This window comes from Bombus bifarius, unplaced genomic scaffold (assembly GCF_011952205.1).
Source record: "Bombus bifarius isolate JDL3187 unplaced genomic scaffold, Bbif_JDL3187 scf7180000007996, whole genome shotgun sequence".
NCBI lineage: Eukaryota > Metazoa > Arthropoda > Insecta > Hymenoptera > Apidae > Bombus > Bombus bifarius.
In genome coordinates, this window is record NW_022884376.1 from 4634318 (window position 1) to 4648106 (window position 13789).

General features: G+C 39.2%; 1 protein-coding gene across 2 annotated transcripts in view; it reads left to right on the plus strand.

Moving 5' to 3' along the window:
* LOC117206165 (serine/threonine-protein kinase NLK) overlaps window positions 1-13789 on the plus strand; it is a 231398-nt gene that overhangs the window by 209326 nt on the left and 8283 nt on the right. The window contains exons 10-12 of one of the 2 annotated variants that reach the window (XM_033445269.1): window positions 993-1244; window positions 7555-8396; window positions 9999-10001. In XM_033445269.1, the coding sequence (XP_033301160.1) occupies window positions 993-996 (4 nt within the window). In that variant the 3' untranslated portion in view covers window positions 997-1244; window positions 7555-8396; window positions 9999-10001. The remainder of the gene's footprint in view (window positions 1-992; window positions 1245-7554; window positions 8397-9998; window positions 10002-13789) is intronic. The other variant, XM_033445268.1, reaches the window with a different exon arrangement.

Genomic DNA, 13789 nt, shown 5'->3' on the forward strand with positions numbered 1-13789 from the left:
GATGCGGTAAGAACAAGCCGGATTAAAATAAAAGGCAAAAAAAAAAAAGAAAGTGGAAAGGAAAAGAGGACAAAAGAGAAAGAGGGAAAGAATGAAAGAAGAAGAGAAAAAAGGCAGCGGAGCGGGCACAAGGGCGTATCGTAGACGGAAATTAAAAACCGTGAAGAATGAGAAAGAGAGAAGAAAGAGCGGAAAAAGAGAGCTGATGGGGTGGTAAAGGGATGGTAAAGGGGTGGAGAGAGAGAGAGAGAGAGGGTCGAGGCGAAACGATCGAAACGAGCCAGGAGAGAACGATCTTTTGTCCCTCGACGACCCTTCCTCGTCGACGTCCTTTTGCCGTTTTGGCCCTCGGTAACCAACCAAAAACTCCGGCCAGTTCTTCCACTGCTTTCGTTAGTACTGGGAAACGATTAAGAAATTAACCCCCGCGTTTTGTCGCGTTGTCTTTCTGTCGTAATTGTTCCTTTTTGCTGTGTATATATGTATACACACATATATATGTACATATGTATGTGTATATATATATACGCAGATGTAGCCATGTATACGTTCTATGCCGTGAAAGTATCAGTAAAACGATCGAACACATTATCGGCGCCATCTGTCCCGATACGCAGAGAGAGAAAGAAATGTCGAGCGGAAGAAGAAAATACGAAAAAAGGAGTTGAACCCACCACCCCTGCTCTCACCGCAATTCTACAAAAGACACGGAGAAATAGAAAGTAAGAACGAAATTTTAAGATAAAAGAGGCTACCATGAGAAAAAAGAAAGAGTCGTCAAAGTCAAATGTAAAAGAGGGTCGAAAAGAAAGACTTGTAACGTGCTTAGAAGTTACGATAGATGCAATTAATACCCTAGTCCCTTAAGAAAGTAAAAATGAACGAATAAAAAAAAAAAAAAGAAAAAAGTTAGAAAAAAAATTCATTCTTTCTTTTCATATGTGATCTTGAAGTGTGTAACATTATTTCTCGTGTTGCTTACTGCCGTCAAGTTAGAGCAAGCCGATCGCCGACCCAGCGCCCTACGCCGCGTATACGTACACGTTACTACCACTACCAGTACCGAATCAGCTATCTACCACTGTCAGCTACTATCGACTACTACCGCTATCGTCTACCACTACTACTACTACCGCTACTACCACTACTACTACCACTACTACTACCAATCGTGTTACGTCTCCTCCTGAACGAACCGAACGAACAGAGAGTCAGCTCTAGGCGGCGTGACCTCGCTCGCTGAGGTACTTGAACAAACCATTTTACCAAGCATATCTTTTTTGCATTTTCTGTTTCTTACTTATTATCATATATCTATTCGTCTTTTGTTTCCCAATTACGACCATTTCGACCTCCTTTTTCTTATTTCTTCTATTGTATATTTCTTCTCACTCGTTTTTCTTCGTCAGTTTTTCGTTCCATCCTCCTTGATCAACGTATCGTTATATAGTATAATATTATATTCGTCGTACTGTTTAACTCTCGCCTTGCTTCTTACGTATACTTACTTTTTTCTTTTCTTTCTTCTTTTAATTACATAGAGACTTCTGTATGATTGATACTGTGTATATAATAATATGCAAATATATATATATGTATATATACATATATATGTATATGTTGATGAAGTGAGTTTAAGGAATGTAGTCGAATAGCAGGTTAATACGTAGGTGTATTATGGATATGTATATATATATATGAGTGTATATATATATATATATATATATGTATGGTGGATCCTCGTGAGACACACGTTGCCGGATGCACGCCAGCGACCAGCTCCGCTCGACCGACTTCCGATCCGCGCCTGACACGATTCGAGAAGCCTTCGCTGGCTACTTGGAATCGTAAATCTCCTATAATTCAGTTTGCTCTCTTCCCTATTGGCCTGTTCCTCGAAGATTTGCTAATTTTATCGATCGTTCGATCGATCGATCGATCGACTCGCTCCCAATTTCCAACGCGTTTAAACCACGTTAACGTTTGCTTTCAAAGAAATGGAATTAACCTTTTCATAGGCGGTGGAAATTATTTTTCACTGTAATTAGAGTCACGCGCGTGAGTAATGTGAAAATATATTCACGTTTATAGAGAGTGCAGCCTTTATTGAACATTAATTTAATAAAATATTGCCGATATGACCGGTGGGAACATTTGCATGCTACTTGAAAGCGATGCTGTAGGAAAGAAATAAATTGATTTTAGTAAAATATAATAATCGTCTATTTAATAAGTTTTCTATCGAAATTTCCTTTCTCACGGAAATTTAAGATTAATAGCCAAAGCTCAGGGATCGAACGTTAGTACTCAAAGTTCGGAAAGTTAATATAAATCGACAAATTAACAAATTGTTAATCTCCTATCGAAATTTTACGCAATCTTCGATATGAATTTTTGGCAAAGCGTATGAATAAATCTGTTTTCCAAGTACCTTTCATCTTTCAACGACTCTAACGTTATATTTGTGAAAGGATTGACAGCGCGAAATTGCTTATTAAGAAATCCGAGGAAAGTAATGGGAAACGAAGTGCAAAAAGCGATGTCTTCTCCTTTCTTCGGGAGGGAATTCTTCACGTTCCCTGGTGCGTGCGTACAACGTTTTTTTCAGACGTTTAAATGGCCTCTTAGAGTAACCAGTTATACATAGCAGGGCGACACTCGACGCCTCCACTTCTAAATACCGCGATAAAGATAAAGAGGCGCGGATGCCTCCCCGAGGAGGAATTCAACCGCCTTTCGTCGACGTTCCGTCGTAGGAACGCGACGAGCTCTGCTAATTAACGACAGTTTGGCGTACGAGCAATTAACGAAAGCTTTAAATCGGGTCGAAACGATACGCGTAGAAAATCTCGAACGATGCTATTTCCTTCCATGTAATCGTTCAGATACTAACAGATGAGATTAAACGTTTTGCTTCTGAACTTAGCTCGACGATCTTCGAGGAACACGTACTTTAATATTATTACGTTGTATTATATTATATATCATAATATAAAATTAATAAGATAAATAAAAAAAGGACGAATGTATGTCAACGACTCGTTATGAGAATTGTCCTATGTAATTCTACAATAATATTATATTTACATTATGTTATTATCATATACAATATGAATAGTCGAGAAACTATGTAAGCTCGTGATTGTTTAAAATGTCTATCGATCGCAGAGGAACGTGTCACACGTCCATGTTTATATTTAATTATATTTAAGTGGCTGGTCGCTGGTGCGTTTTTACGTTTTTGATCGTGAGTCGCTGTGAAAGTGGTACTTGTAAATAACGCTGAGAGAGAACGGCTGAAAAGAGCGCTTTGTTGGACACGAGGAGTGTAAAAAGGCCTGATCAACCATGCAGCCTTCAGTTGAAAGAAACGGGCCCGAGGAGAGAAAAGAATTCGAAAAATAAATAAATAAGGCGATTGAACGGATCGTGTCGCGATTCATTGAGAATCGGATGAACGGGACGAAGAGAAACGACACGGGAAACGAAACTCTCTTTCGTGATGCACCTGGGTAGATCGAGATCATCTGCCATCATCCTCTCCTCTAAATCAACTTCCTGAATATCAATTTTATCCTAGAAAAGTAATTCCACAAAGTAGCGTAATATTTTCCTTGAGAATACTTCAATACATTGCTCGATAGTATCGAAATAGTAGCAGAGTAGACAAATTTTCCTGATTCATCTAAGAATGATGATCCTCGTTGGTATCCTTGAAATCCATAATTCTTTTAAATTACCAATTTTCGACTGCAAGTCCTGGCGTGATCTGGCTGTTGGCACAATGACCGTAATCTTCGAGTCGATTTGAATATTTTTCAACAAAACTACGTGTTTTTTCTTTTTTTTTTTTTTGCAAAACATTCGGGTATTAAAAAAAGGGGAAGAAAAATGATTTTTTAAAATATCAATATCTTCCGTAATTTTTTCTTTTCCCACAATGTAGACATTTTTTTTGCACTGGTTTTGTCCATCGTTTTTGTTTTTTGTACGTTGTGTGTATGATTCTTTTTTTTTTTTGTCTTGATCTCCATTCTATTTTGCGCAGATTGTGCGGTACAATGGTAGAAATGTTGCGAGGTTGAAATACAGAATTTTTGTGTATCGCGGAGGCCGCGAAAACTGCACGCGTGCACGTGATACTAAACTAAGAAGCAGGAGACCCGCGAAGCCATTACTGTCATTTCGCCAAGTCCGGGACGCGACATGGATTTCGGCGGAAATTTTGTCGACCCTCGGATTTGCTTTGCCAAGAGAGCTACGTGTACCGCGGTTCCAGTTAACCAAGGAAACTTTGCTAAATCATCCATTTTTTCGAAAGTTTGCTCGACCAATCTCTAAGCGTCCTCTGTTGATAATTTACTTTCCGTGCAAATTCGTCGTTTGAATTTTATCACGTCCCATTATTATAATCTTAATCCTTCGCAATATTTTTCGAAATATTTAAGCTGCAAGCAAAATTTCAATTCACCAGCTTTTAATAGTCTTAACAATTGGGCCAACTAAATATTGGATAGCGAAGAGAAGAGATGTCAGTAACTAGTAGAAGCTGCAGAAATACCTAAAATACAATATACGTGATATACAAAATTGTCTAAAATATTGAAATATCTAATAGTCGCAGTCTAATAATGAATCTTAGATTTAATTTTTTTAGAATTCACAACATTACGACAATTTGTATAGAGGAAAACGGATCCAAGAATATTATAGTATTGTTAAAAACAATGATAATAAATAAAATAAAATTCTACAAACAAAAGAAGTGAACAAGAAAAGCAGCGAAGTTCCTCAGCATTGCCTTCTTTCATCGCGTGTATACTTGAAAACTAATGGAGCCACGTTTTCCACGAAATTTGAGGCGGGGGGGGGGGGCGAGGGGAATAACGCGAAAAACGTTCGCGTGCAAACGAGCTGCGGTCTGACACGCGCGGCGTCGCTTTTATCCTGTCGGCCGCGGAGAAAGCGACTACTCGCGACGGGATCATTTTTTCAAAGCCCAGAAATAAATTTCGACACAGTGGTGGAGGTCGAAGATTCAGCGATTTCGAGACCAGACGAAAAAGTTGTGGCCGAGGGTGAATTCGAGAAACAAAGAAACGAAAAAAAAAGTAGTAGCGTATTCCCTTTTTGACCGCTTTTGTTTCCGTGCTATTTTCACGACTGACTTTTCCCGCGAGCTTGGCAAAGCAAAGCGAAAGGCCGGTGACAGAGACAGAAATTAGAGGCGCGCGTATCGAGAGGGAGGAACCGGGCGAGAAAGTTGCGAGCGGGCTTAAAGGGTGGCTAAAAAAACGGCGACTACGTGAAGGGGAGACGTTGCAAGGAACGGACGAGACAAATGGGTAAAGAGAGCTAAAAAGAGAGACGTGGAAATAATAGAAAAGAAAAGAGATATCTTCGAGAATCTTAGTGAGAATGTATGAGCCATTTAGAAGCCACATTGATCAACCGCATACATTGAAAAACAGAGAAAGGCAACGACGTTGCAAAATCTTTGTTACCACTTTTCTCTTTTAATTTTGTATTATTTACACTATCTTCGGATTGTGGATCTTTACGTAGATTTATACTACTATGAAATTTTGTTTTTTACCGTTTAAATGTTATACCTAGAGGTACAGTAAATTTAAAAATATTATATGGTTTTGCATATTACGTACACCCTGTATATTCTTGCGTATTAAAATATTTCATAAATGCGTATAATTCTACGGTTAAACGTTCTTCTTGATAAATGAACTTATAGAAGTGAATATTGACTTTCAAGAATGAAGTATTAATCGAGTATTTGTTGTAACGAAACAGAGAAATTTACAAACAGCGAAGTTGATTAATTTGGCTTGTGAGAGTCTCGTGTGAAGTATCGAAGAAGAAAAAGAATAACGATATAGAATCGTGATTAACGGCCGGCTGTCACACATGCTGACAGCTGCATGGAAATCAGATGAAGCGTTTTTATTCTGTTGTTCATCTCCAGACCTGTCGGTTGCATCTCCCTTTTATCCGTTGTCTTCCCGGCAACGTACAATTTGAAGAGTCGAGTCTCGCGAGCTATTTGGATATCTTGTTCACGGACTGAAACGGTTCCGAAAGTAACAATCAGAGTTTACACAGTGATAAATTCAAACGCCGCTCGCGCGTTACGATACAGTTCCGATGACAGAAGATGAGAAAAAGAGCGTGACAAAGAACGATTTATCCGATACGAAATGTCCACGCGACTCTTCGAATCGATCGTCACGAGAACGCAGAGCGTTTCCTCGGTCGAGAGTATCGAGAAGTCGATGAACGACGCGGTCCGCTGGTAGTTTTGGACCCGTAGCTGCCATAGCGAATTTATTCGACCGTGTTCGCACTTGTTCCGTTCATTCATCGAGTAATACAGTACATAAAAACGACATTAATTAACGCATACGTAATTCGTAGAAGTAAAGCAGTATGATACACGCTTGAGACACACGGTAGAAAAATGAAAATATAGTCTACGAATCCCGTAGTTAATTCATTTTCTAGAAGAACCACGAATTCTCAAAGATTTCGAGAGTCGATTCTTTTGTTTTCATAAAAATCCCTTTCTTCGGGCCAATCGTTGCGGAATGTATTTTAGTTTGCCATATCCGTTTTCTCTTTTTTTTGTTCTTTTCATTTTTCTACTTTTATTTTGTATCATTTCCTTTTTTTTTTCATCACACCACTATACGATCTACCGTAACTCTAGTTGAGTTTTTACGTTGTTACATCCTCTCACCGATTGTATTTCGACACTTTCGAGACGCACTGCTGCCACTCGTTGACGATATGCTGCCCCCATCCCTTTTTACCACCATATGTCATCCCTTTGTCCGATTGTTTAGCCGACGAAACTCGAAGTGCCGTTTGAACGAATGCTTTCGACGATTGCCCACGTAAAAAGAAAAATCCTTTCTAATAGCGAGGAGCACTTTGCACTTTCGTCGTGTACCGATCTTAGTGTTCAAATCTCTGCGCGTGAGGGTATCGCCGAGCCATCGATACACGTAGTCGGTTTTACATTATCAACCGCGTAGATGAATCGCAGGAAAATGGGATCGATCCGAAGATGTGAAACTGTATGTTATAATTAGTGTTGTGTTGTCAAAGTTGCAGAAGATAAAAAGAATTCGTGGACACGGCTCGTTGATCTTGGCTCGAAGATACCCTTGACTGTGGGGCTTAGTAAAGCTGCTCTAAAATGCACCAAGAGGACGAAGAAGATGTTTGTAACGATGTTTATAAAGAAAACGCTGTTTTTTCCTCATTTTACCAAGTCCCTAGTCCGGTGTGTTTCGTTCGGAACACGGCACAGATAGCCGGAGATTTGAAAAAGTAGCTATACACCTCTGTTTCTCCCGCAAGTCTCACTTGAGAGAATATACACACTCCCGAGTAACGATCGAAAAAAAGCACATGAACGATAAAAAGAAAAAGTACAAAATAAAAAAGATAGAACGAACGAACAAAAAAAAAAACATAAAAAAAGACTTGTTTTCTTTAAAATGGCAAGCACTAATGATCTGTTCGTACGACTTGCAGCTCCACGGTGGCTCATCCCTCGGAATTGCCACCCTCTCCTCACCAGTGGGAATAAAAATCTTCTCCGAAATCGCGAAAGCTGATGACGAACGCGCGGCCGAGCATTCGCTTCACTGGAAGACAGATGTTGAAGAATTTTCGACAGCCTGGAGAAGAAGAGTGAGAAAGGACGAGGAAAAGAGATGGGCAAAGTGAGACAAGGATGGAACGAAGAAGAGGAAACAGGCTGGAAAAAGGGCGAAGAAAAGAGAGAAAAGCGAATTCGGAGAAAGAAGATGGGAAGAAAGGAGAAGAAGAAGAGCCAAGAGAGACAATAGACTGCCGAGCGCTGAAGCCTCAATTTTCGACTAGCTGATATGTATATACATAGACACGTGTATGTATATAGATATCTATAAATATATATTATACATACCGCTGTATACATACGAGAGGGAGCCTAGGAAAAAAGAAAATATACCGAAATACAAAGGCGCACGATACGAAGAGCACAGTCGAAGGATTGATACACAGAAGAAGAAGAGGAAGAAGAAGAGAAAAGAAGAAGGTGAATCAGTTTCGAGGGATTGGAGTTTGGTCAACTAGAGAAGAAAAGACGAAAGAAAAGGAGGGCGTATACGTAGTTTGTAAGAAAGGGTCGAAAAGACGGGCCAGTCTTCTTTTATTTTCTTTTCTTTTTAGATTTTACACGCTTCTATCATTAATGTACATGTACACATGTAAAACACGACCGCTGTGGCGCGTTTCCAACGATCGATTAACACGGGAGAAAGGTGACCAGGATCGATTGCTCCTTCGTCGAACGTATTCGTCCAATTATTCCAAGAATAATCATGTGTAATGTGTGTGTATATATATATATATATATATACACATACATATACATGTATATATATATATATATATACACACATATACATATATATATATATATACATATATATTTTACACGGTTTCTCCATCGGTAAATTTGAGAAGCGAAAAGAAGCGTTTCAGAGTACTCCGCGAGTACTCCAGTTTACCTTGTACCTGCTGAAGCGGAATCGTGGATGAGAACCGTGTTCGCAAGAGGATGAAACACGATCCATAGGATCGATCGATGGCCCCTTTCGTTCCTGAATTTTTCAACGAAACGCTCAGCGCCACCCTTAGGATGCATTAAAATCGGTTCGTAAGCGTTTGTAATTAGCGTGTCCTTTTGAGATGGCGCACACACGACCGAGCCACTTCGTCGGAGAAAGGAGAACTCGAGCGAGAAGCTGCATGTAAGGCGAAGACGGAAGAAGCAGAGTCGCGAATCATGGGCAGAGTCAGGATTTTCAAAACTTTGCATGACGCACTGCGACGCGAATCTTGACTCTAAACGGGATGTGTCTTGAACAAAATTGGGATTGGATCTTAGAGAAATCATTCGAAGTTTCAAAGAAGTAGACATAGTTCTCTGTTACGCTAGGAGTCCTTTATTTGGGCGGAATGTTTCAAGAACTCTAATATAAATCGTTCGTTATGGGTTGAGGACCATATAGTTTAAGTACATCGACGATTTGACATGCTCGAATAAAAGGAAGAAAGTTATGGATAGCGAAGAGAACCATGATCTATGAGTATTGTATTCGATGATCTCGATGAATCCTGATGTTCGATCGATACAACGATCGCGTCCATGGACTACGATCTAGAATTAGATCCTCGCGCTGATCTACAAACAGCCGAGGACTCTTTTAAGAAGATACAACACCTGTTGGCCGAGATATTCGCGACGAAGAGCGAACTTCCGTTTGCTGAAGTGCAGTGGACACGCGAAAGCTGGGCTCTAGCTTCCGTATCAGTCGCTGCGAACATTTAGTTTATTTAGCGAGTTACGAACAGCAGAGATCCTTTGATCCGTGGTGATCTCTATCAAAGTGAAAGATAGGTTTTTTAAACGAGAATTCGAAATGAGGTTCTCATCGTTTCACGGCGTCGTTCTCCATTAAGAGATATTCTACTATAGTTAGGTCGTTGTTTGTAAAAATGGGACGACGTCGCTCCTCTCTCGTAATTAGAGAAGCCACCTTGATCCGAAGGTAATTAGAAATCGCGTGCATTTCTAGAAGATACGATGCTGGATTCGCGTGTGGTGGATCGCACGCAATTTTATTCCAATAAATAAATGCACTGCCGACGAATCGTGGCGATCACGACGGTATTCGTGAACTGAAGGAGAACTTAAGAAGCGAAGAACACAGCGTTTGAATGGAAGAAGCGATCCCTAAAAAGAATCGAAGAAGAAGGATTTGTTCGACGTTGTCCAGAGAGTCGTCTTTGGTGTATAGATAAATAGACGTTCTAGTTTAATTTACCACGAACTTTATGTTAGAGCGCTTCCGTGCGAGATCTCGCTTTGGTTTTTCATTCTTTTTAGACGTGAATGGTCGCTTACGGCCTCCGGAGTGTAGAATTAGAATGTCCGTTCTACTTTCCGAATCTGATTGCGTTTGAATTACTTAGTTTCGTTCTTCTTACGTATAAGCACGTTGTTCATGTGTTACGATCGATTATTGTAATTGTCCTAACAAGAAGGTTTTACATCTTGGCCAGGACAAAGTAATCGTTGTTCAGATCACGTCGAAAGTGTTTGTAGTACCATTAATAGTTAACAATTACCATTATACCATGAATTCAAACGCACTCTGAGGCCGGACGAGCGCGCGGTATACATAATTACGTTCTGAGTGTGATTTTACTTTAAGGAAACTTAGGTAGCCAGTAGATTTTCACGAGAATTACCGTAAGGACTTTTAGGTAGCGATTTAGCGTTAGTAGCAGAAAAAAAATAATTGGAAGCTCGTTTTTTATTATTATGGGCGACAAAGACGAGAAAGCAACGCATGTGTTCTCTTTTTTACGCAGACTCAACTAATTTCTACTATAAAACCATTTATTCGCGTGATCACGAATAAATACAAAAAAACACGTAACGATTATCGTTTAAGTAATCCTTGGCGAAAAGGGAGTTAATATAGAGAAGGAAACGGTCGGCTTTAGGGAGAGAATTTTAACGAGAACGAGAAACAGCTGCTTCTCCTGAGACACGAAAAAAAAGACATGCATTTCTTTTCGAACGATCGATCAAGACCGTCGTTTTTACGATTCGGAGCAATAGAAGTGTGTACGTTTAATCGAGGTTTTGCAAGGGAAAAAATATTCAAATCGAAACCATCTACTCTCTGCAAACAATAGATGTACAGGAAATAAAAGCGAACATAGTCTATTAAATATATAATGAAGTTAATGTTTAAACGCGCGATCGCGATTTGCCCAGGCGTGTACTAAATGTTCGGAGACGATATTGAAAATGTTGCGATCTTGTACCCTTTCTTCGTGGAAGTTTTCTGGTTTTGTAGAATTTAAACAATGCCGGTCTGATCGTTTCGGCTAGCTGAAGCGCTTCTTCTCGTCATATGTAAATACGTCATCGCGTTCACCGTGTACATATATATTACTAGTTCATAAACTAAATCACCACAATCAGAGACCAGCAAACGTGGCCCGCGGAATGCGAAATTTTCGTCGTGTCTAATCACAGGCAAGCAACAATAGCTACATGCAGTAGCTACGTAAGATGATGAGTCTATGAAACGTAAAAAGTCGCCTCTTTGTTGTTCAACTGTGAAACGATTATACGCAGCGAAACGATGTCGCCTTAATTAGAAACAGTGGAAATTTAAACAAATCCCTCGTACCACGAATATTTGGACGGACAGTGATGTTCCTCTTAGATCTTTTCTTTCATTCTTACTCTTTGTATTCTGCTACAGTGATGTTGATAGCGTGAAAATTGCTTTCCGAATAAGATATGGAAAAAACGTTGTGTATCTAAAATTAGAAAATGAAAAGAGAACAGAAGGTTACTGAATAAATAAATTCGCAAATACATTTAGAATTCTTTCCCTTTAGAAACGAAATATTGTATTTTAAATTGTTTGATTGGAAAAGCATACTAGTGTTACCGATCGATTGTAATTGAAGAAATCGTGGGTCACAAAGGGCGAGATTTCCTCGAGACTGATATTTTAATTATTCAACGATTATAAATCTAGCTCTCCACTTTCGAAACACAAACAATTGGAGTGACTTCTGGAAAAAGGACTCATAAAACGAAACGATGAGTTGGATAAATTGTATTAGAGATTTTAGTCTCTCAATGTTAGCCACTTTCCTATTTTCATATTTATAAGAAAGAATTTAAAAAGTCTCATAACGATTCAATCTGTAGCCTAAGAAATATACTCGATATTTGTCAAACATCAAACATATTTGTCATAAATCCATAGACTCCTATCCCAGAGAGCTCTTTAACTATTTTTGTTTGATGCGTGCCAATGCAAAAAAAAGGTTCACCTTGTTTTATCGCGGACTTTTACGTCTGGACCCAACGCTCTTTTATCTTTTAACAGCCTTTTGAACGATTCACGAAAAACTCTAGGCTTCACTTCCGCGAATTTTACTTGTCAGTCTCGTGGAACGCTCGTTCTCGCCGATGGAAAGTGCGAGAACGCTTTCAAGCGATTGGTTAGGATAAAAGAAAAAAGAAACGAAAGAAAGGAAAGAAGTGAGTGAAGAAAGGGTAGGGATTTATCCAGGACCCTTTCTAAGCGATAAGTGGTGAAAGAGGAACACCGTGGTTCCGTCCAAGTTTCGCAACGGTCCGATTTGCAATTTGATTAATTACAAGAGGAAGCGTGGGGATGAAAGGAGTGTGAGAAGATAGCGGAGAAAGAAACGAAGGGAAAGTTCGAGTGTACGTTTGAGTGTGTGCGCGTGTACCCGAGGGAATGAAAGGGAATGGAGCGAGTGTGAGCGGGTGAAATTCAATGTTTCCTATTAAATGAGAAAAAAATTTACAGATAATACATAGACGATTACTTAAACAAGATTTGTAAATACGTAGCTCACTGTAGCTGGTCAGTTGGGCATTTAACGATATACACCTCGAGATAAAGAAAGCGGGCGACAAAAAAAAAAAACGAAGTAGCAAACAAACGAAAAAGAAAAGAAGAAAAATGATAATTAAAAAAGGAGGGAAATTTGAAAACACATCGAAGAGAAGAATAAAAAGAAAAAGAAAACAGAGAACGATACATAGAGATACATTACTCTCTTCGCGTTATTACACACACATACAAGTATATAGTACATACACACACACACGCATACACATACACGCATGTAACAGGAACAAACATTTTTTGGAAAATTAATGGAATGGCATGTTTTGTTGGTTCTCGATCGCAAGGAGAACGACGGAACATAAATGAATAATAACTGGAGGCTAGGTGATAATTCATAAGTCGTAAAATACCTACGTTATCAGATAATGACGATATTAGACAATTAAGCGACAAGAAAAAAAAAATCCACGTATACTTCACACTAGCAAATATGCCTTCGTTATGGAAAGTGGCTGGCACGTGATGCACCAAACAATAAAGTTGCTACGGATTAAAAAAGAAAGAAAAACTAGTAAAAAAGACGACTGCAAAACGGTGGGTCTCTTGTCTCCGATTTGGCACGTCATTATTCTTTTTTTCTTTTTACCTAGTTTCCTTCCTCCAACCTTTTTCATTTTTCTCTGCCTCTTTCTATTTTTTATTTTCAGTTCTCTGTCTCTAGCACTGTCGGTTGGAACACGTCTCTTTCACAGGTTTTACACCCGCACCGTTCTTTCCTTCGACAAACCATGGCACCGGATTCAGCTCAGCTTTGCTTTCAGCTACTTTCGTTTCTGCTCGAAGAGACACAGCCAGTCGGTTAGTAACGACACGAGGATACAAAAACTGCCAAGACGCCAGTCTATTAGCTAATTTCATGACAGTCAGCCACACGAAGTTCAAATAAATAAACTAGAAATTAGGGCTGTACTTAAAACACCTTTTATAGTTCCTTGAACCTTCCCTTGAATCCTCCTCGCGTCAACCGAACACTTCACCACTTTTACTCAAGATCACTATGAACAGTATTGGATCCTCAAACTCGCTTCCAATGAATAATTTCCAACGAAGCCTGTGAAGTTCGAATCAAGTATGAAACCTCGAAAGGGCGTTATAAAAGGCACCTTTGTAAATTAAAAAAAAAGAAGAAAATCTAAAGAGAACCGCTATATTATAAAATATATAAAATATAATTTAAAATATAAATATGTATAAAATACGATATAACGTCATTGTCGCCACACTAGTAAGACGATCGACTG